General features: G+C 56.9%; 1 protein-coding gene across 1 annotated transcript; it reads left to right on the top strand.

The window, feature by feature from the left end:
* Positions 1 to 23,783, top strand: LOC123351488 (hepatocyte nuclear factor 6-like). Its single transcript, XM_044990874.1, has 2 exons — positions 1 to 934; positions 23,482 to 23,783. The coding sequence occupies exons 1-2, from the start codon at positions 1 to 3 to the stop codon at positions 23,781 to 23,783; spliced, it is 1,236 nt and encodes a 411-aa protein (XP_044846809.1).
* Positions 23,784 to 26,248: the final 2,465 nt, after the last annotated feature.

Below are 26,248 nucleotides of genomic sequence, written 5' to 3' on the forward strand. Positions count from 1 at the left end.
ATGAACGTCCAGCTGGGTTTGGAGAACGCCGGGGACATGTCCAGCCAGGACCAGGAGCTCATGCACAGTCAAGGCAGAGCCTTACACTCTGCTCTCCACAGACCTTCTCTGGTGGCCTCGGTGCTGGACGGCAGTGAGTATCACCGAGCCGAGCACCACCTGGCTACCTCTTTGCACCCAGGGCTTGGCTTTGGTGGGGATTCGCCCCCTGGGGCCGCCAACAGCTACACCACCTTGACCCCCCTGCAGCCGCTGCATGAGAAATTCCACCACCAGCACCATCACCACCAGTGCTTGCCGGTGGGCAACGTGATTGGGAGCTTCACCCTGATGCGGGAAGAAAGGGGCCTGGGTTCTGGTGGTAACTTTTACAGCCCTTACCACAAGGATCTTGGCATGGGGCAGAGCCTGTCATCCCTGCCCAGCCCTAACCTGACCCCCATGCATAGCTATGGCCACTCCGCCGGACACTTGGGCAATGAGAAGATGGTGGCGGCCAATAACTTCGAAGCCCACCCTGCCATGTTTGGCAGGATCGACCAGCACTTTTCCAGGGAGCTTTCCCCCTCCCAGAACTCTACCATGGGATCCCCCAACAGCATGGGCCAGCACCCCTATGGCCATGCCAGGCCGGACATGAATTCCAGACCCAACCAGCCTATCTCCACCCAAACCACTGTCCTCTCCAGCCAGCTGGAGGAGATCAACACCAAAGAAGTGGCCCAGCGGATCATCGCTGAGCTCAAGAGATACAGCATCCCCCAGGCCATCTTTGCCGAGAGGGTGTTGTGCCGGTCTCAAGGCACCTTGTCCGACCTCCTCAGGAACCCTAAGCCGTGGAGCAAGCTTAAGTCCGGGAGGGAGACTTTCAAAAGGATGTGGCGCTGGCTGCAGGAACCGGAGTTTCAGAGAATGGCAGCTTTAAGGTTAGAAGGTAAGATATTTTTTATGAGCATGACCAGGAACTGAGCCTGGAACAATACAGGGATATATGGCGCTGCCGCTTGATTTCGGAGAGAGAGCCAAGGTCACCAGCTCTGTGACTCTGCTAATCTCTTTGCAAACTGGAAGGCCTGAATGAAGCCGCACTGCATGAATAATTACACCCCGAGCCTTTATTGCTTGGTAATACGAATCATAGCTATTGATTAGAACTTGCGATGTACACACCCACGCTATGGGGGGTGTGGGGGAGTGGGTTGCAAAGGAATCTCCGGATGCCTTCTCTCTCCTGCATTCCCCTGTATTGTTTCGGGGTGGTTTCAACATACGCACAAGAGGCTCCATCTTTTTTTTTCCCTCCACTTGCCTTCTGTCCTTTTATGCCGGTAAAGCCATTTTGTCACCTCACCCCGTAGCCTATCGCTGTTCCTCGTGCTGCCATGGTGTAGTCGAACATCTCAGCCTCCCGGTCAAGATGGAGACCTCGTTCTCCGCGGTTGTGTGCCCTATCCCGTGGCGTGGAAGCCTGAGCCAAAGCGGATGGGAGTCTCCACTGCTTTCCGTGAGCTTTGGATGGGGTCCACATGACCGTGAAGAGAGCGATGTTTCTGTGCTGATGTTGTTATTGTAGGGTTAGTGTGAGGAAGCTGTAGGGGAAAAACTCCACAGAGAGCGGATGGGAGGGGACGGCCTTTTTCATTGACCAGCCCCCCCAGGATTTTCTAAAGTGCGGGCCAGAATTTCAGCTGGTCTAAACCAGCGTGACTCCCATTGGCTTGAGTGGCGCAATCCTGATTTACGCCAGAGTCCTGGTTAGGCAAGCCAGGCTGGATCAATCTCTGGGTCCATCTAACCTAGTACCTGACCGGGGCCAGCACCAGATGCTTCGGGGGGGGGTGTAAGAAACCCTGCAGTGATGTGACAACCTGGTGTAGGAGCTTCTCCCCCACTAGTCTAGTCTAGTCCTGAAGCAGGAGACTCTTAAGCACACGCTTAACGATAATCGCGTGCTTAAGTCCCATTAAAATCAATGAAACTAATACCCTTTTGTAGGGAGGGACTTTGCCGAATTGAGGCCAGTTCAGGATTTGACCCTTATCCAAAGTGAGGCTCCTAAATCCCTATTTAGGCTCCTAAATGATTGGCCTGATTCCCCCCTCCCCTCCCGAGCCCTTATCGCTGGGAGCTGGTGAGTGTTTAGCGCTTCCGAAAACGAGACTGCTTATTTCGTGGCCTCGCTATGGATCTAGGAGCCTAACTTTAGTCCTTCGTTTTGAAGAATCTTGGCCCTAATCTTGGTGGCCGGTGACCCTTCATATCATCGCTGTGGTTCAAGGAGTTTGCATGGCTGCTCGGAATGATTCCGCTTCTTTTTGTTTTTTCCTTTCTCCTCCATGCTTGCGAGGCTCCCCCATCATCTTCAGCAGGGCTGGTGCGTTTGAAAAGCAAAGGCGGGGGCGGTGGGGGGGGGGGCGATGCGAGGCATTGGCCGTGTTTCAGGCTCTCGGCCTGGTCCCGATCTCTCGGCGTTTCATCCCGGTGAGCCAGTTAGCGGTGGTTCTGTGCGTATGTCTATTAAATGCCATGTGACAACGGTCCTGGCCCCATCATATGACACAGCAGGGCTCTGCGATAACAGTGTCTCTTTGCTCGTTAGCCGCTAATGATGCTGTCGGGAGGCTTATGGCACCACTGGGAAAAGGGATACAAAATGGGGGTGTTTGTGGCTGGTGGTAATGATATTTAGACCCCCGAGGACTCTCCCAATCCCCGAGTTTTATTGACATCTCTTAGCAGGAGAAGGAGCCGGCCTGGGCAACAGGAAACAGCAGTAAGCTCAGAGACTGAGCTATAGCATCAAATCCCCTGGTGATGGCCGTGAGCTTTAGATCTGGTGTTTAGTGATTTTCAAAGGCATCTCTCTCCCCAGTTGCACGCTGTGTTTTCCGTCCTCCGGCTCCTCTCCTTTTACCTGGATCGCGGCATGAGACGTTGACTTCGTTTATTCCTGCCAGGGCTCGTGGGAAAGCAGAGGGCTTCTCTGGGGTGTGGTTCCACTCCCTGGTTTCCCCCAGAAGCACGTTTATTCCTAGGGCTGGGGACAGCGGGGGGTGGGGAGCTGCACTAGGCTTTTCCTCACCTCTGATTTCTAGCATCGACTAAGAAAGCCATTGGCGGGGGGTTCTTGTCGCAGTGCCCAGGCTCTGAGGTTAGCACCGTGAAGGCCGAGGGCCAGATCCTGTGATGCCCAAAGCATGGCAGAGGGGTGGTTGTGTTGTCCGGATCCGACTCCTGAGCCATGCAAGCCGGTGTCCCCGGAACTGTCGGAGCAGCCTCATGGCTGCTTAACATTGGGCAGCAGCGGCCGCCTTCGATTGTGTCCCCTCTGCTGTGGAAGGGTGGGCGGCCTGGAATGAAGCTGTCGACGCGGGGTGGGGGGCAGAGAAGGGTACAGAAGGCCCCACTGCACACCGGCCCCCGGGTTAACCCAGCAGTGACGAATGTCTCTCAGTACCGTCGGTTGTGGGCTTGTGTTGCGTGACCTGGCCTGCGGACGGCGACCCTGGTCTGCATGCAGGCAGGCACCGTCGCTAGGGCAGAGTTGGTGAGCACCAGGGACTTAGCTGCAGCCCTGTGTTAGCAACGCTGGTTTGGCTGGGCTAAGAGAAGTGTTTGGCTTCCCACCCCGTCGGCTGGAGGGGTTGGCTTGGGGCCACAAACCTCTGAGTTTGCAATTCCTATGCTCCCTGGACTTGCACGTTTGAATCCCAGTAGAGTCGGCTCATCTCCACCCTTCTGGGAGATATACACTGAGCTCCACGCGGCCTGTCGCCCTTTGGCTGAACCCCGGAGAAACCCAGGTCTGTCCTGCATGGATGAGAAAACCCACCCAGATCAGGGGAGTTGCCCTCACAGATTTTAAGGCCAGAAGGGATCCGTTAGATCACCCAGTCTGACCTCCCGGAGCACAGCTGAGCTCTAGCATCTCTTTCAGGCAAGCAGCCGGTCGTGATCTGAAGATAGCAAGCGATGGAGAATGCACCACTTGCCTTAGTCACCCGCACTGCCAATAATGGGAGCCTTTTTTCGAGCTTGGATTTTTCTGGCTTCAAGTTCAGGCCATTTGGTTCTCATGCTGCATTTTCCCACTAGACCAGTGGTTCTCAGCCTGGGGTGCGCATACCCCTGGGGGTAGCGGAGATCTCTCAGGGGGCACTCAGCTCATCTAGATATTTGCCTAGTTTTACAACAGGCCACATAAAAAGCACCAGCCAAGTCAATACCAACTACATTTGACAGGGGTTTCGGCCCCCGAGCAGGAATGTCTATGCTACAATTTCTAGCCCCGTAGCGCAAGCCCGAATCAGTTGACCTGGGCTCTGAGAATCACTGTTGCGGGGTTTGGTCTGCAGCGGAGACTGACCCTGGGTCTCTCCCCATAAGGCATTTTCCCCAGGCCTCAAATCCCTGATTTTTGTGGCTCTTCTCTGCCCCTTCTCGAAGTGTTCGGCATCCTTTCTAAACGGTGGTCGCCAGACCTGGCTGCAGTATTCCCAGAGCAGGGAAATCCCATCCCTACTCACTACTTCCCTGTGTTTATGGCCAAGCACGGCATGAGCCCTTTTCGCCACAGCATCACACTGGGAGCTCATGTCCTAGTGTCTGTCTCCTACGATCCTTAAATCCTTTTTCAGTCGCTGCCTTCAGCCCCTCGTTCCGTAGCTATGGCCTCATGTCTGCGAGTTCAGTTGAGCCCTCCGCCACTGTTCAGCATCCTGCAGGCTAGATGGTTGTTTCCACCCCAGAGGCGGCTGCATGCCGGTGATTTGTTATGTTGTTATTTTTAGTTACGCCCTAGCGCCTCGGAGCCACAGTCATGGACCAGGCCTCCACGGTGCCCAGGGCTGTACAAATACGGAACAAAGCGAGGGACCCGCCCCTCAATCCAATCTTGTTTTTCCACTGAGTAAGAGCCACCCATGAGATCAGCCCTTGTGCTTTGGGCTCTGAGCTGGCCCAGAGAACGTGGGAGACAGAAAGGACCTGGGCACCTTCCTCTACTGCTGACTCTGAAGTGATGCCCGGCATGGGGCCTGGCAGGATTGCACCCCTATTCAACAGTGCATGCGTCCATCTGCCTGCTCGCCACCAGCAGCTGTGCTCGTGTGCCACCAGAGGACTCGCGCCCATCAATCCCGCGTGGAGCAGTCGCGCCATTACTGGTGGGAAGTGAGCCGCAGGGAGGCATTCAGGGGGATCAGGAGTGGGATATGGAGGCAATCCCTACTTCAGGAGGAGGCTAGACTCCAAATCTCCGGTTGGGGGAAGCTGCAGGGGAGGGAACTCAGAATCAGGGATTTTGGCCGGGTGGGAGAGACTTTTTGCCAAGAGAAGCCAGGCTTGCCGGGGTTCATGGCAAAATCTTGACTTGTGAAATGGGGCCCTCCGTGCTGAGGTATCGGGTTTTGCACAGGGATTGTCGTGCAGCGTAAATTGGAAGCTTTGCACAGATCCGATTGCACTGCACGCAGTGACGCATTCCCCAGAAAAACAGCCCTTGTCAGCAGGCAATAAAGTGGGGGCAGGACTCCTGGGTTCTCTCCCTCCCCGTGGCATGTGGGGCCCCCTGGGGTGGGTCCTTTCACCTCTCTGGGCTTCTGCTTCCCCTTCCTCTCCAGATGATCACTCATACGGAGGCTGATCAACGTCTGTAAAGCGCTTTAAGGCCCCGGGATGAAAACGGAGCACAGGTTTTGTGCCACACGCCTGTGGCAGGGTGAACTTCACCTTGGCGGAATAGAAATGTTTTTATGAAATTTTAAAACCAAACAAAAACTTAATGGGAAAACAGGTCGGTTCCCGCCCCCACGCATGCACTTTTTAATATAAACTTTCCAGTGTTGTGTCAGTGCAGCAGCATGGAGCCAGGGCCCGAGAGCCAGGAAATGAAACTATCCAGGAAAGCTACTTTTGCTACCCAAAGCTGAGTAAAGCGGAAATGCAGAGCATCCCTGATGAAAGTCAATTAGGGGTGTGGGGCAGGGCCACCCAGAGGGGGGGGCAAGTGGGGCAATTTACCCCAGGCCCCGGGCCCAGCAAGGGCCCCCACGAGAGTTTTTTGGGGCCCCTGGAGCGGGGTCCTTCACTCGCTCTGGGGGCCCCGGAAAACTCTCGCGGGGCCCGGGCCCCCGGAGCTTCTTCACTCCCGGTCTTCGCTGGCAGGGAGTCCTTCCTCTCCGGGATAGAAGGACCCCCCCGCTGCCAAATTACAGCCGAAGTGGGACCCGCCGCCGGAGTGCAGCCGGGTCTTCGGCGGTAATTCGGCGGCGGGGGATCCTTCCATTCCAGGACCCGCCGCCGAAGTGCCCCGAAGACCCGCGGTGGGGGCTGCACTTCGGCGGCAGGTCCCGCTTCAGCGGTAATTCGGCGGAGAGGGGTCCCCGCCGTGGATCTTTGGGGCACTTTGGCGGCGGGTCCCGGAACAGAAGGACCCCCCGCCACCGACTTACCGCTGAAGCAGGGCCCCCGCCGCCAAAGACCCTGGGCCCCCAGAATCCTCTGGGCGGCCCTGGTGTGGGGATGTGTATTTATCTTATCTTAGGGTTTTATACGGTTGCCCGTCACCGTGACATCCGAGCACCTTCCACATAAAATCAACAGCATGCAGATATTTATACAGAAAAAGAGAGGGAGATTATTTACATCAGTGGCTCTCAAACTTTTTTTTTTTCGTGAACCACTTGAAAATGGCTGAGGGTCTCGGCGGACCACTTAACGATCTTTCCAAATGTTGTTTGTGCCGTTAGCTAACTATTGTAAAGTGCTTTGGATGAAAGCCCTATATAAAAAAATTAATAATAATTAACGTTTTTTGTTCTACAAATTAAAAGCACACAACTCCTATTTTAATATCAGGAGTCTTACCTTTCTAATGCGATGGTTGTGCCCGCTCTCCCCTGCTGCGGCAGCCCCTGAGCTGGGGCTGGGAAGGAGGGGGGTCTCTCCCCTGCCGCGGCAGCCCCCGAGCTGGGGCTGGGAAGGAGGGGGGTCTCTCCTCTGCTGCGGCAGCCCCTGAGCTGGGGCTGGGAAGGAGGGGGTCTCTCCCCTGCCGCGGCAGCCACAGAGCTGAGGCTGGGAGGGGGGGGCGGGGCGGGTGTCTCTCCCTGGTAGCCACAGCCCTGGAGCTGGGGAAAGTGGCCACTTTCTCTGGCCGCCATAGCCCTGCACGTCCCAAATTGTGCCCACCCCCTCTTCTCACCCCACTGTCCCCTCCTACGTACTTCCTATCCCCCCCTCCCCCAAGGCCACCACCTCACCTTACATGTGCTTCATCCAGGCACCTAATCAGTGGAGCCACGTCTGCACAGCTCCACTAATTAGGTGGGTGGCCCTTCACTCTTGTGTGCGGCTGCCCAGGTGCGCACCTTAGAGGGAACTATCCGTGCGCGGACCAGAGTTTGAGAACCGCTGGTTTAAATACATTTAGCTTGCGAAAGATGCAGATCGGTGCCTAGTGGGAGTTTCAGCAGTGCCCACCTGCATGTTCAGGTGCCTAAAAAGCTTTACGAATCTGTCCCCAGGACTTTTTAAAATATGACGAACGATTTTAGACACAAGCACCTGGCCCCATGAGCTCCTGAGGTCTGACTGGGGCTCCTAGGTGCTATCACAATACAAATAGTCAATAACAGGTGCCCCGGCTTTCAGATGCCCGTCTTGAGACCTGGTTTTTGGAAGGTGGGAACTCAGGCCTCTGTAAGATGTCTGGGGTTGGGCTTGCAAAATCACTAGTCCTTTTTGCAAAATTCTTGGCCTTACACGTGTCACTTTTAGTACAATCAGCTGTTACCATACTATGGGATGGCAGGGAAGGTTGGTTGGTTTTTTTTTTTTAATTGATTTCACTTGAAATGCGTCTCTCTTTAGATTATTCCTATTGATTTAAAACTGAGTCCCTTTACAGCTATGTGGCAGATACACAGGGGCCAATCCTGCTCTCGCTGAAGTCAGTGAGCGTTGTGCTATTGACTACGATGGTGACTAGCTGTCACAAGATCCAGCATCTTGGACTCCCGAGAGTAGCGTTGCTGAGTCTACTGCTATTACTTTCAGGGACAAAGGTTGTAGGATTCGACCTGTTGTGCTGCCAACTCTTTGCAATTTTATTGCGATGCTGATGGGTTTCCTTAAAGCTCCAGCTCCTGGAGTCAGGTGATGTAAGAATGTTGCATTGCCGCTTACTTTTGTTATTTATTATTTCTAACCTTTGGAGTTGTTGAGAGAAGTTTGCAAATGTGACCCTTAAAGGCTCCAAGAGGAGATGGCAAATAAAAACAACCCAGGATTTATTCTAGTTAAAATTCCACGCTTTTTGATCCAATCATGTGATTTTTTGGGGGAGAGGGCGTTAACTCATGTTGTTTGATTGCTTGGGGTGGGCAATACTGACTCCCTCTAAATGTAATTGCTTTCCCGAAAATTACAACTGGACATCAGCTGAGATCTTATTAATTTAAGGGTCCAATTCTGCACCATTAAAGTCTATGTGGGTTTTGCCATTGACTCTAACGAGTGCAGGATCAAACCTTTCTAGGCTAAAGTTACAAATGAACCTGCGGGACTTTCTCTGTTTCAGCCTAAAGCAGCCCCCTTTTCCAAAACTCAGGGTGATCTGACACAGGGCTCCTAGAAGGACAGCGGTTGTTAGGAAAAATACGGTAATACTTAGAGGCCACTTCTCCGCCTGAAGAATACATAATAAAAAGTCGGCCCACACTAGACCTTAATGTGCGGTTTGACCTTTTATCTCCAGCTTCCTTAGATAAATGTGCTTTGGATTTACAAACAACATGCAGTTGCGACGAGGCTGTCAAAGGGGCAGGTACCTCACCTAGCCTGAGCCTCCAGAAACTCAGATTCGTCTGGTACCTGGGGTTTGGGACCGGACTGTCTTTTTTGTTCCTATCTGTGTGCAGCACCTAGCACATGGGGGCTGAGGTCCAGCCGGCCAGGGCACTGAACGGGGGTCCAGGAGGTCAGGGATCCTGTCACTGATCCTGGGCGACTCGCTGCCCCCTCCGTGCCTCAGTTTCCCCTCCCACCCTTTGGCTTGTCTCTTTAGCTGGTAAGCGCTTTGGGGTAGGGACGCTCTCTCTCATTGTAGCAAATGGGTCCCAGTTTTGATTGGGGACTGTAGACGCTACCGTAATACATCTCTGGCTATGTCTGTCCTTTGAGCTGGGGTGTGGTTGGAGCGTACTAACAATAGAGCGTAGCCTGGCCGGGCACGGGCCAGAAGGGGCTCACGGCCCCAGTGTGATCCTGCCTGAGATAGGAGGCGATACTCGGGGCCCCTAGCCCCTCGGCTCTGTTTTTATCATGCAAGCTCGATAGCAGCCAGCATCAGTATCGAGCTGGGAGTCACGCCACCGGCTTGAAGGGTGTCCAGACCCTATGTCCTAGTTCAGCTCGCTGAGTCAACTCTCCGCCCTGGGTGCCACCTCCGTTTAGTCTCCTGAGGGCGGGGATGCTTCTGTCGAACTCTAGTTATGGCAGGGGCGGGCAAACTTTTTGGCCCGAGGGTCACATCTGGGTATGGAAATTGTATGGTGGGCCATGAATGCTCACGCAATTGGGGGTTGGGCTTGGGGGTGGGGCGTAGAAATGAGGAGTTCAGGGTGCGGGAGGAGGCTCTGGGGGCAGGGGGTTAGGGTGCAGGTGTGGGGGTGAGGGCTCCAGCTGGGGGTGCAGGCTCTGGGGTGCAGGGGGAGGCTGGGACCGAGGGGTTCGGAGGGTGGGATGGGGATCAGGGCTGGGGCAGGGGGTTGGGGTGTGGGAACGGGTCAGGAGTGCAGGCTCCAGGCAGCGCTTACCTCAAGCAGCTCCCAGAAGCAGCGGCATGTCCCCCCTCCGGCTCTTACGCGGAGGCGCGGCCAGGAGGTGCTGTGCACTGCCCCATCCGCAGGCACCACCCCTGCAGCTCCCATTGGCCGTGGTTGCCAGCCAATGGGAGCTGTGGGAGCTGCGCGGCGCTGGGCAAGCCCCTGACCCCACTCCCTGGCAGGAGCTCAAGGGCCTGATTAAAATGTCTGAAGGGCAGGATGCATCCCCCGGGCTGTAGTTTGCCCACCCCTGGGTTATGGGGATGAATGTGGGGGCAGCTGGGCAGTGTTCATGGCCCAGGCTATCCAGGAGGTCAGGGGGATGATCGGTGGGTCCCATCTGACCTTTGACGCTATAAACAATACAGACCAGGGCTGTAGCCATATAAGTAAGAGTTGGATTTCGATTTGCTTATGGCCTTAGCCGTGTGAAAACAAATACCGCCCCAGACTTCAAACCCAGGCCAAATGGAGCCACATGCTGGCAACTCATAATCAGTAAAAACTTTAACGCACCAAGGTGTAATAATGGGTAGCACGTCTCATCCGTGGCTCTCCCAGGAAGGCGAGTATCGTTAGTCCTGTTTTACAGATGGGGAAACTGAGGCACAGAGCAAGGCTATGGGCAAGACAGCAGGTTAGGGATGGAACCCAGGAGTCCTGATTCCCAGGACCCTAGTTACCTCCCACAGCAGTTCTGTGCCATTTTTCACCTTAACTGCTTTACAGACATTAATATATCCTCTTGGCCCCTTCTAGAGCTGGGGGAAAACTCTGGGATTGGCCCAGCAGCCTTTCAATCAACCGGTGTTTCCTCCTCTAGGTGTTCAGGTCTGAGTCTCTGTGACCCGGCCATTGTCACGGGCGCAAAGCGTGATTGTCCTGACTTGGTGGTGTTCGCCCCCGCCTGGCGCTAGGGAGTTCACAAGGCGCAGGGCTCGGACGGCTGGCTGGAGAGTGTGCTGGGGGCCAGGAGAGCAACGATCCCCCTGATACGACGTAGCGAGAGGCAAACACCGGGCTAGCTCTGTAACAAATGTGCTGACGAGGCGTCAGGCCCACAAGCCATTCCGTGCAGGAAACCCCCGCCCCAGAACCCCAATCACGTTAACCGGGCTCGGTGCGGGTGCAGGGATCGACACACAAAGCTTAGTTCCCCGGGCCTAAGATCCCACACGGTTAAAAACCCAAGGCTGCTACTTAACAAAGTGTACTTTGTGCTGCAAGGGGTCGTCAAATACTGATAATCATAGACGAGCAGGATTGGAAGGGACCTCAGGAGGTATCTAGTCCAATCCCCTGCTCAAAGCAGGACCAATTCCCACTAAATCATCCCAGCCAGGGCTTCGTCAAGTCTGACCTTAAAAACCTCTAAGGAAGGAGATTCCACCACCTCCCTAGGGAACCCATTCCAGTGCTTCACCACCCTCCTAGTGAAATAGTGTTTCCTAATATCCAACCTAGACCTCCCCCTCTGCAACTTGAGACTATTGCTCCGTAGCAGGCCATTGTTACTCATATTGGACTAGAGCCTTAGAGACCCCATTGGGCGCGGACACAGAGTGAGAGGCAGTCTCTGCCCCAGAGGGCTTAGACAAGACCGACGAAAGGGGTGTGTGTGGAGGGGAGGGAAACTGAGGCACAAAGTGTGAATGTCCCACTCCCCAAGTCACTCAAACTGGCCCATGGCAGGGTAAGGACTAGACCCAGTCTAGTGTCTTATCCCTTAGCTCTGAAGGGTGAGTAAAAATGTCGTGGGTAAAGGGGTAATTATGTAATGGTGTGAATGCTCTGCTGTTACAGCTTTGCTGGGAAATGGGGAGAGGTGGCTGCTTTGCGGGGGTGTTGCATCAGGGGGTGCACAGGTCATGAAGGGCATCGACACCCCCCCCCCCCCCCACACACACACTCTCCTCCGGCTTCCCCACCAGAGCCTCCTGGCCTGTGCATTTCAGTGCAGAAATCCAGGCCCCGGGGGAGGCAGGCTGGCCATTCCCACCAGCCCCGCATCCCCCCACCTCCGCCGCAGTGAGGCGCAGCGCGTCCCCTTTGCAGAATCCGCTCCAGTACGTGAGCCACAGACAAAACACGGGGCCTGGCTGCTGCAGAGGAATCGAAGAGCGAGGCTGCGAATCGACAGCGGGGAGGGCGAGCAGCAGCAGCAGCTGCAACGGGGGCTAAACAGAACCGGCTGGAAAACAACCGAGTTGCCCCTGCTCCCATCAGAGCCAGGCTCCTGATTTGAAGGGGAGCAGCCTGGCGGATAGAGACAGGGGTCCCGATTCTTGTGCTAATAATGCTGGTGTGGATCCACTGAGGATCCGAGCCAGAGCCCACTGGAAACCATGGAGATTTGCTCGCGTAGAACCAGGGAGAGACCAGAACTGGGCCCAGTCCACCAGCCCCGCTCTTTGGAGCGATCTCTGGTTTGGCTGCCACCTGGAAACCACAACCAGGTGCCACTCAGGCCAGGCTTCCCCTGCCCAACACCTCTCTCCTCCCCATGCATCTCACCCCTGCCCTGGTGAAACCCCCTTCAGGGGTCCAGGTCTGAGCTCCACAGCCTGGTCGTCAGTGACCCAAAGCTGTTGCCTTCTGATGGCTGCTCTGGGTGCAGCGAGTTGTTGGTTCTTAGCCCCTGTGATCAGAGACGAAAACGTCCAGCACCATGATGATGCTCTTGGAGGGCAAAGTACCTGAACCGGCTGGATTGAAATAAAAAATTGGGGGGTGGGAATCTTCGTTGCAAGGCAACACAAAATGTCCAATGACATTTTGTTTTCTGATTCAATGGAAAAAATAGTTTTCGGTTAAGAACTAATAGGATTGCGGGGGGGGAGGTTTTGGTTTGGCCCCTGCACCAAAAAATCCAGTGGTCGCTCAGCATTATTTTGAAGCGCAGGAATATTCCCTGCTGGAGCCCTTTGGGGCTGGAGGAGAATCTGAATTCTGCCCGACGGTCGGTCAGAAGGAATAATGTGGCATTAGGATTTGTGCTTTTGTGGGCCGCCGTCAAACCCACCCAGAGAGCAAACAGTCTAACAGCTGTCATCCTTCACCCTACAAGCTCCTGTGATTGCAGGGTCTCGTAGCACTTTCCTAGCATCGGTTAATGAAGTCATTTGCAGGAGGGGAGGGTCAGCACCCCCAGTTTACAGATGGGGAAACTGAGGCACAGAGAGGGGATTTGCTTGATGGGACACAGGAAGTCCGTGGCAGAGATGGGAAACCCACACAGGAATGGGGGATGAGACTGGGAATCCTGAGTTCTGTTCCCACGTGCGCCAGTTGCTTCTTTTCTGTGAACTCCACTGTCCCCATCCCCAAGATACTGACCCTCCTGTGGGTGGGTGGGGCCCTTTGAGAGTCTTACTGGAAAGAAGCTGCTATTTGTGGTATTATAAACACACCTCTTTCCTGGAGCTGGGAATAGACCCCAGGTGTCCCGTCTCCCAGACCCCTTCTGCACTAGCCGCGCTCCCTAGTCTAGTGTCAAAAATTAAAATGAAACGTTCATGTTCCTAAGAGACAGAGCAATTGACTCCTCTCCTGCTTGAATTAGGAGATGCTCTGTAACCTCGACCGAACGGCTGGGGTAAAAGCTCAAGGGGTGGGGGCGACACTTGGGAGAATGAAGTCAAACAGCTGGGAATTGGCTGGGCTGAACTTTACCAGGGAGAAAATGTTCCCTGCTGTGGCGGCTGCTGCTGCTCTGTCCTCTTAGGATCCGTGCAAATTCCTGCTGGGTGAGCCATGAGCCGGACTTCGAGTAATTAGCGAGAGGAGAGCCACTCTAGGTTTGATGGGCAGGTCGAGTCAGGATGCTGGCTGTGTGCAGACAGAGACGAGAGAGGGGAAGGCTGATGGGAGGCGGGGGGTTAGGCCAGTAGCTTGTGACTTAGGAGATGTCCCAGGTGGGCTCAGTTCCTTCTGCCACAAACTTCCTGAGAGCACCTCTACGCTGCCGTGAAAAACCCGCGGCTGGCCTGGGCCAGCTGACTTGGGCTCGGGTGCAGGGGGCGTTTAATTGTTGTGGACATGTTCAGGCTCGGAGCCAGAGTGGTGGGAGGGTCCCAGAGCCTGGGCTGCAGCCCTGGGCCGGACCTCTACCCTAAGGGTGCGTCTACACTGCAAAAAAACCCATCCCCTAAAAACCATGGCAACAAGGCTCAGGACACGACTCTACAGACTTGCAATGGCCCTAAAAATAGCTGTGTGGCCGTTCCTGCTCGGGTTCTGACACCAGGTTTGGGGGTGGGGGTACCCCTGGGATGTCTACCCTGCCTTGTGAACCTGCATCTGTGGGACCCAGGCTTGTGGACTTGGTGTTTCCAAGTATCCCCTGGGTTTATGGTTGCTGGGCCTGCATCTTGCAGCGTCCACACCGCCCTGCGCAAACCTTCTGGCTCGGGTCTGCGGCTTGAGCTGCGTCCACACTGCAAAATGACAGGGCTTGGATCGGAGTCTCAGGCTCAGACACCCTTCCAAGATGGGCCATAGGATCCGACCAGGTCCCCAGGGCTTGCTGACCCACATCAGACTGATTTGTGTGGCGATGGATACGGGGGCTGAGGCTCAAACCTGAGTGTGAACCCAGCCTTACAACACAGGGGTTCTCAAACTTTTGTACTGGTGACCCCTTTCAATAACAAGCCTCTGAGTGCGACCCCCCCACCCCTAAATATATAAAAAAGTGTTTTTGATTTATAACACCATTATAAAAGCTGGATGTTTGGGGTGGAGGCTGACAGCTCGCGACCCCCTGAGGGGTCCTGACCCCCAGTTTGAGAACCCCTGGTGTAGATGCACCTAGACTAGCTCCTGAAAGGTATTGAGGTGCCTAACTCTCATTGCTTTCAATGGGGAGTCACCGGCCTGCAGACCTCTGCGGAGCAGGGCTCTAGTCTCTCTGTTCCTAGTTCCCCATCCGTACAATGCGGAGAATAGTCCTGCCCTGCCTCCCAGAAGATGGGGAGGATAAAGATGGTGAGGTGCTGTGATGGGAGCCAGATGGAGAGACAGAACCCCACTGAGTGCTCCTGGATGTATCAGCTCCCCTTGACTCCTGTATCCAGCTGATTTGTTATTGTAGGGTCTCCTGAGGAGGCCTGCTCACATGGGGTTGTTGATGGAAGGTCAATAAGCTCTGGGAACACTGGGGCTGCCCATGTCCGCTCTGGAGGCAGTTAACGGGGGTGGGGGGACACTATGTTTCAGTGGGGGAGGGGAGGGGCTGCAGGGGTTTACTGACTCCATGTTCACTGAGGATGCAGGTGGGGGCAATGAGTCAAATCTTCCCAGCCCGCCATCAAAGGAGCGGCTGCTCCCAGCCAGAGCAACTCTGAATGCTGGGCAAGGAGAACCCCGCAATGGGAGAATTTCACGGAGGGAGCCAGTGCAGATCTCTGGCCCGGTGGCTTCACGCTGAACGGGGAGCAGCTCCTGCGGCCGGGCGATCCCCAGTGCCCCATTAAAGCAAGGGAGCAGGGTATCTGGGTTCTAGTCTCTGCTCCCGGAGGGGAGTGGTGCCTAGTGGTTAGAGCAGGAGACGTGGGCTGGGGGACTCCGTCTTCTTTTCCCAGCTCCTGAGGGGAGCATGATCTAGCGTCTGGGCCTGGGATCCAGGATGCCTGGGGTTTTGATTCCTGGCCCTGAGTCTCTGCACACCCTCGGGCAGTAGCATCCCCCTCCGTTTACCCATCTCTCCTAACACCCCACAGTGGGGGGCTGGGAAAGCACGAAGTAACGCTGCAATCCCTGGGCCCATTGGTTCAGCGGGGCTGGGTACCAGATGGACGTGGCAGGGACACAGACTGGCAAGCAGGGCAGGTGCCAGACTCCATCCATGCTGCAGAGACCCAGACTCAATCCAGGCTGCCATGGGGGAAGGGAGGAGGAGCAAATTCCTGGCTGGTTTCCAGACCCCCCCTCGGGGTGCTTTATTTAAGGGAAGCCATTGATTTTTTTTTCTCTCTCTCCTCCTTTCAGTCAGTCAGTCAGTGACAGTCACAAGCTAGTAGTCAATAGCCCACAATTCCCTGCGCCCGATTCCCCAGGGGGGCTTTTCTGCCAGGGAAGCATTGATTTGGATTTGCCAAAATTAGCCCCCTCTTTTTGCATCCCCCCCTTTCCCTCCCCCAGCCTGTGTTTATCGTCTGTGCAAAGTGACGGCAAAATTCTCCATGGAGGCGAGTCCCTGGAAGTCGTTTCTCGTGCACAGGGTGGGTCTGGGAGCGGCCTGAGAGTGGGCGTATTTACTCTCCTCTGAAAGGAGCTGCGAATAAGAACCAGGCCCAGGTGAGAGACAGCGTCAGCAGAGATTCTTCCTCTCAACCGCCTTAAAACCCAACCTGGCCATGGCAGCCTGGTAGCCACGGGGCCATGATGGAGGCCATATTGCCGGAGTCTCGGGCCAGCCAGCCTTCCTCTGGGGGGTGGAATCTCCATCCTTGGAGGTTTTTAAGGCCCGGCTTGACAAAGCCCTGGCTGGGATGATTTAGTTGGGGATTGATCCTGCTTTGAGCAGGGGGTTGGACTAGGTGACCTCCTGAGGTCCCTTCCAACCCTGAGATTCTATGGTTCTATGAAAGAGATCAGGCCCTTTGGACTCAGCCAGATCTTCTCCGCGGGCCAGGGGCTGGTTTTTAGCTCGGTATGGTTGTAATGCATGGATGTAAATGTACATTTGTACATTTTAGCTCGGTACTCTTTCCTGTCCCAGCGGAGATGCTTAAAGGACCTGTTGGCTGTTCCCAATGTTTGTCCTCCTCCAGGGCTGGGGAAGCTCCCCCAAATATGGGTCTTTTAAGGCTTGGGGGCTGAATCCAGCTGGGAAAGGATTGGCCAAGGGGTTTTCGGAGGAGGGGGGAGACAGGGAGAGCAGGAGAAGTGACCTTAAAGGACAGCAGGTCGCGTGGGAACGGCGGAAGCAGGTGCAAAGAAAATGGGAAGAGAGGCCACGTGGTAGGAGCATGGTCCACCCGGCCACAGGTCCCCGTAGTCCCCACTGAGTGCAGGGGGCTGCCCCAGAGAGCAGAACTGGCCCTCCTGGGGGTGAAGGTTTGGGACCTGGTGTCCATTGCCCTGCCCCAAAGTGTGGGGGGGGGGCTGACTGGGGAGCAGTGCCCCCCCCCCCCGCACAGGTATAAATGCTCGTGAGAGGAGCAGGGCAGCCAAACTGTGTCATCCTTTCCTTGGGCACTGACTCCCCCAGCCCCTCGCCCTCCCCGGTGACCCCCGTGCCCCTGTGTCCAGAGAGGAGCCTACCAATCTGCCTGGCCTTCCCCATTGCCATGGCAACCCCTGCTGGGCGATTTATCTCGGCAGCGTGATTCACGGCCACGCTCCCTCACTGCCTGCGTTGGTCTGGGCCGTCGACAGGCCCTAACCGTCATGTCACCTGCTCCTCTCCTCTGTCCCGGTGCCTGGGTCCAAGGACTAGAGCAGGGACGACAGGCCGGACCCCCCCCCCCCCGGCACCAAGGGACCAGGCTGCTCTGGTCCTTTAGGCCAATTGCTGCGGTAGGGTGGCTGGAGCTGACCCAGTAGGATATGGGCACCGAAATCACTTGGGATCCCAACCTGGAATCTTAGGGCCAAAATCCCCCTCGGTCACACCCCTGAAATGGGGAAGTCAGTGAAACTGAAGGAAACTGGAGGGGAGCTCAAAGCCCTGGCTGAGATCAGGGCCCTGTCATGCCAGGTGCTGCCCAGACACACAGTGACTGAGATCAGGGCCCCGTCGCGCCGGGCGCTGCCCAGGCACACAGTGACTGAGATCAGGGCCCCGTCGCGCCGGGCGCTGCCCAGGCACACAGTGACTGAGATCAGGGCCCCGTCGCGCCGGGCGCTGCCCAGACACACAGTGACTGAGATCAGGGCCCCGTCGCGCCGGGCGCTGCCCAGGCACACAGTGACTGAGATCAGGGCCCCGTCGCGCCGGGCGCTGCCCAGGCACACAGTGACCGAGATCAGGGCCCCGTCGCGCCGGGCGCTGCCCAGACACACAGTGACCGAGATCAGGGCCCCGTTGCGCCGGGCGCTGCCCAGACACACAGTGACCGAGATCAGGGCCCCGTTGCGCCGGGCGCTGCCCAGACACACAGTGACCGAGATCAGGGCCCCGTTGCGCCGGGCGCTGCCCAGGCACACAGTGACCGAGATCAGGGCCCCGTTGCGCCGGGCGCTGCCCAGGCACACAGTGACCGAGATCAGGGCCCCGTCGCGCTGGGCGCTGCCCAGGCACACAGTGACCGAGATCAGGGCCCTGTCGCGCCGGGTGCTGCCCAGGCACACAGTGACCGAGATCGGGGCCCCGTCGTGCCAGGCGCTGCCCAGGCACACAGTGACCGAGATCAGGGCCCTGTCGCGCCAGGTGCTGCCCAGGCACACAGTGACCGAGATCAGGGCCCCGTCGCGCTGGGCGCTGCCCAGGCACACAGTGACCGAGATCAGGGCCCTGTCGCGCCAGGTGCTGCCCAGGCACACAGTGACCGAGATCGGGGCCCCGTCGTGCCAGGCGCTGCCCAGGCACACAGTGACCGAGATCGGGGCCCCGTCGCGCCAGGTGCTGCCCAGGCACACAGTGACCGAGATCGGGGCCCCGTCGCGCCGGGCGCTGCCCAGGCACACAGTGACTGAGATCGGGGCCCCGTCACGCCGGGCGCTGCCCAGGCACACAGTGACTGAGATCAGGGCCCCGTCATGCCGGGCGCTGCCCAGGCACACAGTGACCGAGATCAGGGCCCCGTCATGCCGGGCGCTGCCCAGGCACACAGTGACCGAGATCAGGGCCCCGTTGCGCCGGGCGCTGCCCAGGCACACAGTGACCGAGATCAGGGCCCCGTCGCGCCGGGCGCTGCCCAGGCACACAGTGACCGAGATCGGGGCCCCATCGTGCCAGGCGCTGCCCAGCCACGTCCCTGCCCTGAAGTCTAGACAGACAAGTGAAGGGTTATTATACTCATTTTAGTGGCTGGGGAACTGAGGCACAGACAGAAGATGTGACTCGTCCAGGGGAGCCTCCCCCCAGCTCCTGCCAGTCCCAGAGGGAGTTGCAGATGCCCAACGCCTGGGAAAAATCAGGCCTTTAATTTTCTGCCAATCCAGCCGTCTTGTGAGATTCCTGCTGTGGGCACATTGTGACACCGCCAGCAGGGCTGTTATGAGAGCAGGTGGGGAATATATTGGTGGGAGAGAGGGAGCAAGCAGGGAAGGGGAGTGAGACTGGGGTTGTGATCGGCTCTTAACAAGAGCAAGACACAAAATGGGGAAGGGGGGCAGGGAGTTTCTTTGCAAAGGGCTTTGAGATCTTCTGATGGAAGATGTCCTGAAAACAAAATCTTGTCCCCTGGGCCCTCCCTCTTTGAAGCCAGTGGGGCTGGTCGCCGCAGGCAGGCTGGGTTGCTTGGCTAGGAGGAGACCAATCCAGACCAGGCGGACAAGTCCTGTCCTCCCGGTGTTACTCATTAGAACTAGGGATTGTCACCAGGATCACCCCTGCCCACCCCGGATCCAAACTCCTCCCCGTCGAAGTCTGAGGGTGTTCAAAGCCTCTGAATTTCTGTGGCTGGCGCTCATCTTGTGTCAGACCATGGCTTGGGTGGGGTCTTTAGGTACTAAGACAGGAGACATCCCCCTCCCCCTGCCACACACACACAAAATAGCTATTCATCTATTCGGGGCCTCTTTGACTTTGCGTGATGGTGACAGGGTAGCGGCTGCCCGGTGCGCTAGGGCAGCTGCTTTGGCTCAAATCAGGCACCCTCAGGGCTGGATTAAGGCACCCAGAGGGGCGATGGGCCCCGGCGCCTGCCGTCGCTTGAAGGAGGCGGGACGGAAGAAAAGCTTGGAAATGGGACTGATGCCAGCCTGAGTTTGCAGCCAGCCTGAAACAAGAGCTCCAGGAGGCATGAGCCGTGGGAACTGCCCCGTTCTGCTTAACTCTGGGACCCGCTGCAACCTCAGTGGGAGATTCGGGTTCTAACCAACAGAGCAGGGGCTTAATCTGAACCAGCATAGCTAGGTTTCCAGTCCCCTGCTGAAGGAGATTATACTCCTTTCAAACCTCCCCCAGGGCTGCTGAGAAAACCCCTCCCCCCTCACCCCCCCACCCCGCAAATGCCATCCGTGGCTGCTTGAAGCCCAGCCCGGCAAGGGTTAACGCGAAATAGGCTGTTGTTTGCAGACGCGCTGCTTGGATCTGATCAATATTTTCTATCAGCGTGCGGCCCCAGATGAGGAGCCAGGCGGGGAGCGGGGGTGGGGTGGGGGGGGCTGGTTGGGGGCGGGGGGCACGGAAGGAACTGGGGGGGTGGGGAGGAGGGGAAGGCAGAGCCCTCATGTTTCACAACCGTGAGACAGAGCCATAGATCATCGCTGTGCGGCGGTGCCACTTGGGGAGAGACGTGTCTGTACAGCTGGCCTGGTGGGTGCACAAGGCAGGAGGCTGGGGGGGGGCAGGGGGTGTCACCTCACATGGTACGCTGCCAGGGGGCTGACAGAGACGTGTGCAGGGCTCTGGTTGAAGGCTGGCTGCAGAACGCCGGTGTTGAAAACACCCCCCCAACTCCCAAAACCCAAACACCAGCCGTTGCCACGGCCCAGCTTGCATGGGACAGCCCTCTCCCGCTGTTTCACACTAACAGGGGATTTAGGATCCTCACCAGTCCAGGGGAGCTGTGGCCAGATCCTGAGGTCTTGAAGCTTCACAAACATCAAAGCTGAGCAAGGGAAGCAGGTGAAAATCCGTGAGGCCTTCGACCAGCCTCACTTACACTGGCTAGATCAGCAGGTGCATTCTGGGAGGGTGGGCTTGGCATGCAGGGCAGCATCGCCAACTCCCGTGCCATTTGGTGCTTAAAGTCCCAGCTCCTGGAGTCAGGTGATTCTGTCAGCTGCATCTCTAACGGGCCTTCGTCATTCTCACAGCCACCCTGCCAGCTGATTTCAGCCCAGCTGCAGCCTCCCTCTGCAGTTCTCCCGCTGGGAACTACAGAGTCACCTTTTTATCCTCTAGCGACTGACTGAGGCCCAGACTTCCGGCACACCTGGCCACTGGGCTCTCAGTCCCGGCTAAACCAGGTCCAAGGACGGCTGAGCCCAGCTCCCAGAGCCAGCCTTGGAACAGGGTTGGTTGAGTGACCTTCAGGTTGGTCCAGTGGCTAGGGCACAGGCCTGCTCTGTGCCATTCCCTGCTCTGTTACAGTCACTTGGCCGCTCTGTGCCTCGGTTTCCCCATCTGCCTCACAGAGGGGTTGGGCGGATCAGGCCATTAATGATCACGAGGTGCTCAGATACTAGGCTAAAGAAGAGGCACAGCAGATAAAAGGGACAGCCACCTGGTGACCATCTGCATCAATCAGACGTTTGCCTGACGTCCCCGGGCCTCGGTTGTATGATACGGAGTCGGAAGTGCTTAGCTGGTCTTGCTGGGTTGCAGCGTGTCTTTATTTCCCTAGGAGGGTGGTGAAGCACTGGAAGGGGTTCCTAGGGAGGTGGTGGAATCTCCTTCCTTAGAGATTTTTAAGGTCAGGCTTGACAAAGCCCTGGTTGGGATGATTTAGCTGGGGTTGGTCCTGCTTTGAGCAAGGAGTTGGACTAGATCCCTCCTGAGGTCCCTTCCAACCCTGATATTCTATGATTAGCCAGGCCCTATCGATCTGGGAGCCTGGCCCATGAAGCACTGGACCGAGGACTCCCAAAATAGCTCTGCCTGCCTTTCAGCCGGGATCGGTGGCTGAATACAACAGCATTTAACATCTCACCCCCCAACACACACACACCAGCCTCTTGTCCATCACTGGTATCCCTTGGCCCATCCCATCCATCATCCCAAACGCGCCTCCTGAAGTGCCTGATACAATATTAATGGCGGGCGGGCGGCTGGACGAGGCTCTAGCGAAATGAAGTGGCGGTTCTCGTGCATCGTTGGTTTCCTTAGCTGTGAATGGTTATTGACACCCTACCTGAAGCCGGGCGGAGGTTACTCACCTGGAGTGAGTGGGGAGGCTGCTACAACCTGCGTCAGGCTGCAGTTACGTGGTGCGCGGCGGGAGAGGGTGACATCCCTTTAAATGGTCGGCAAGCCCTCTGGCGGCGCTCACCGGGGTCTGCGTTTTCGACGCTAGCCGGAGTAGCAGCCTTGGGAGCTAGGACTGGCACAAGTCAATGTGATTACTTAGGGTCCAGCTGTGTCCGTGTGGTATCGGCGTAGGTTGTGTCAAGAGCAGAAGACACACCAGACTGGCGCAGGTGGCCAGACGGGCAGGGCTGGCCTAGCCTAGGGGATCGAGGGCTCTATCCGGGGCATCTCTAGTTTTCTTTATCTTGGAGTGATCTCAGCCCTGGTGAAGGATACCGCGTTGGCAACCCCGAAGCCAGAAGGCCTCCACAGAGCACGGGCGGTGGGTGGCCAAGCTTCAATGCTCTGCCCCACGGTGTGTTCGTTTTACCAGCTCTTCAGCAGCTGAGCTCCTAAGCGGTGTCGGCCTGCTAGGCCCCATGTTATGACAACTCCCCTCAGGATTCCAGTCTCCGGGGGTATTTTGTCACCCCATTAGGCCTAACGTCTCACGCCAGTTCTGGTCCGGCCTCACACATCTCTGGCTCAGCAGGCATGCTCCGAACTCAGTCCTTGAGTTATATCAGGAGACCTGTTTGTTTGGACAAATTCAATCTCTGTCTGTCTCACGTCTGCCCGGGGTTGTTGTTCTGGGTCATCCTGACATCTCCTGAGCTCACGCTCACTCCCTGCAGCTGAGCTGACAATTAGGGGAAACTCGTAGGCCCGGCTATGGCAACAGAGTGTGAGTTGTCGGGGCAGGGCCTGGTTCTTGCCGGGTGTCCGTGCGGCGCCCGGCAGCCCGGGGACCTGAGCCCAGCTGGGGGCTGGTGTGATATAAGTTTGCACTGGTGTAAATGACTGCACAAGGTGCAGGGCAAAGGAGACTTGTCCCCGGAGGAGGGAGGAAGGAAGGAGACTGGGACATGACCTAACGCCGGGGGCGAGTCTCCTTTGCCCTGCACCTTATGCAGTCATTTACCCCAGTGCAAACTTATATCCCATATATCCCCCCATCTGCCACTGTGAGGTTCTGACCCCTTCTTCTGAAGCAGCTGGTACTGGCCCCTGTGGGAGGTAGGATAGCAGGCTGGCTGGACCTTGGTTCTGATCCAAACAAGCTGTCCCTATGAGCCCACAAGGCTGGTCTTGTGGTTAAAGAATCCTGGATCAGGGCTGGATGAAATTCCCATCCCCTGCCAGGGGATCAGGCGTCCCTTGCTGGGGCAGGCACCCTCCTCCTTCAGGGCGAACTCCCAATGCGGGTCAGGAGGAAACTTCCCGTGGGGCGGGTTAGCCCTTTGCTGCTGGGTTTCTTAGCAGCGAGGAAGCTGGACAAGCCCCTGTGCTAATCCAGCAGGGCAGGTCCCCCCCTGAGCTGAGCTTGTGGCTGAGGATCGGGAGTGGGGCCGGGGACTCCAAGCAGCATGTGGAAAGCTCCTCAGGGCTGGGGGTAGCGGGAGGATTCTAGTCTCCAGGGTTATAGGCTGGGCTGGTTCCCTGGCACTAAACCTGCCCACCCGCATGCCCCGCTCCAGTGTCTCTGGGCGGCCGCGCCCCTCTGACCGCGTCTCCTCTTCTCTCCCTCTGCCGCAGCCTGCAAAAGGAAAGAGCAAGAGCAAAGCAAAGCCGACAGAAACCACGTCCCTAAGCGGCACCGGCTGGTCTTCACGGACATCCAGCGCCGCACGCTTCACGCCATCTTCCACGAGAACCAGCGGCCTTCCAAGGACCTGCAGGTCACCATCGCCCAGCAGCTGGGCCTGGAGCTCTCCACCGTCAGTAACTTCTTCATGAACGCCCGGCGCCGCAGCCTGGACAAGTGGCTGGAAGAGGGGCGCCCCCCCCCGGCCTCGGGCGCCCACGCCGCCTCCGCCGTCACTTGCACCAAAGCCTGAGATGAAGCCAGGGCGCCGGACAGGGGCACCGCGCCAGGCTGGTGTCGATTGGGTGGGGTTTGATGGGGCGGGGGTTAGGGTTTTTAATTTCTCTTCTCCGGTGGTTTCTTTCCCCTTCCCCTACCTGAGGTTTTTTTTTTTTCAGCTGTTTCAACAGAACCCAACTGGCCCAGATCCTCAGCTAACATGAATCAGCTCCTTTGCTGATTTACCCCAGCTGGGGATCTGGCCCCACTGACGCCAATGCAGTGACGCTGATTTACCCCAGCTGGGGAGCTCAGTTTAAATAATCACAGGCAAGCTCCCCAGCTGGGGTAAACGGGGCCACACTGATCGGCACCGGCTGGGCCCCCCAGTAACTGCCTGGGAGGCAGGGGAAGCACCTGGCTGAAGATTCGGGTGCCTGGGGGAGGTTGTGGCTCTTTAAAAAGCATTTGTTTCCCCTTGATGATTGAGCCCCTGGTTGTTTGCTTTGGGGGAAGGCGGCGCTGCCCAGAGGTGAGAAGCAGAGCCAGGACTCCTGGGTCCTATTTGTGCCCCTGAGAGGGGGGCAGTGTGGGGAAGTGGGGAGAGCTATGGCTGGGAGCCAGGAGTCCTGGATTTGGTTCTTGGCTCTGAGAGGGGAGTGATGTCTAGCGGTTAGAACAATAGCCTAGCAGCCAGGACTTCTGGGTTCTGTCCTTGACTCTGGGAGGGGCAATGCAATCTAATGGCTAGAGCAGTTGACTGGGAGCCAGGACTCCTGGGTTCTACACATGGTTCTGACAAGATTTCTAGTAATGTCACCATAAGCTGATGAGTCAGGAGCCCTGGGTGCCACTGACTTGGTGTGTGACCTTGGGGCACATCGCCGCCCCGACCTGTGCCTCAGTTTCCCCACCTGTCAGAGCCCTTACAATTGCCCTACCTTGCTGGGGTACCGAGACGCTGAATGAGCCAGTGTCTGTCAAGTGTTGTGAGAGGAAAGGTGCTCTGGAGATCCACCCCCCCGGATATGATGATTGGTTGGGGTGGAGGGTCAGAAGTCCCAAGGTGAATGGGACATTCCCCCAGCCTGGCTCCCCATGTCACTGACTGGCAGTAAAATCAATCAATCAAAATTATCTTGGGCCACTTAAGGGTTTATCTACAGGTAAGGTACTCCAGGATATCTATTCTGCTTTAAATTCATGCTCTACCTTAATCTGGATTAATTTTCCTGTGTAGACAAACCTGCTGCTTCTTCTGGCCTAAGTGTCCAGACTGTGGGCCTGTTTCTGTGTGAGCCTGAGTCCCCCGTGCCCAGCACCTTGTGCTGCTGTTTGCACAGGTGCAAAGTGCATTCAACTCGCTGCTGCGCTCAGAGCGGGCGGCCTCGTCCTCCCGGTCGGCACTGCGCAAGGTGCTGTACAAATGGAGCCTCGGACCAGTGCGTGGCGCTGAACAGCTGCAGCTCCTGCTAACACCAGTGGGAGGTGGGGATTCTCGGTGCGGGGTTGAGAGGAGAGTTGGATTACAAATCACACCTCGTGGTGCGGCTCCCCGGGTGGCTTCCCCCCAGGGCGCGTGTGGAGGTTTTCCCAGGGAGCCTTTGGCATATCAATTTAAACAGCAAATCCCTGGGAATATGATGGGTCCCTTCTGCAGGGGGGGATGGCTGGCAGCCTGGTGCTCTGCACCCAGCCCCCCTGTGGTCCTGTCCCATGTGGACAGCTCAATAGCATCAGCTGACCGCTTGCTAAGCTCTGTGATCTAAAGCCCAGATCCTCAGAGGCAAATAGGCACCCAACTCCCATTGGTTTCCCGTGGGGAGTTAGGCACCTAAATGCCTTTGAGGATCTGAGCCTTGGCGCTTTGAAATCACGAGTCCTGATTCTGCCGTCACTTCTGCCCGTGCAAAGTGAGCGTGAAACACTCCGGTGCTGATGCACTCACGGTGCACGACCAGATCAGAACAGCGGGAGTGTGTGTGGGGGGGTGTCTCATGCTCGCTTTGCACTGCTGCTGAGGTAGTGGGGGAGAGAGGTGGCCTGACCCCATCTGGATAAGACAGACTAGCTTTGAGCTTTGCCCAGACATGAACCAATGCCCCTCCTCCCCACAACCAGGATGCCTGGACTGAAATCCTGGCACCGCTGACGTTCATCCCCAAACTCCCCGGGGCCTGGGGGGCAGCTTTCACCTGCGACGGTTCTGCACCAGTGTCGCTATGTTGGTGGCAGACATGCTGTTGTAAGAGAGGCTGGCGCCAGCATCACTGTGGCTGATCAGCTGCCAGGGTCCCTCCAACGGGTGGGAGCCCTGTTTTGTACAGGGCGGCATGGCCGCAGGAGGGGGTTCCAACCTGGGCTAATTTCCCTTGGCTACCCCAGCACCCGAGATCTTAGCTTGGCAGGCATGCCGCCTGCTTCTACACTACGCGGCTGGAATTCAGGGCTTGTGTGTACATACACACACACACCCCTGCTGTGTGGACACATTCTATC

Source organism: Mauremys mutica, chromosome 17 (assembly GCF_020497125.1).
Source record: "Mauremys mutica isolate MM-2020 ecotype Southern chromosome 17, ASM2049712v1, whole genome shotgun sequence".
Taxonomy (NCBI): Eukaryota; Metazoa; Chordata; order Testudines; family Geoemydidae; genus Mauremys; species Mauremys mutica.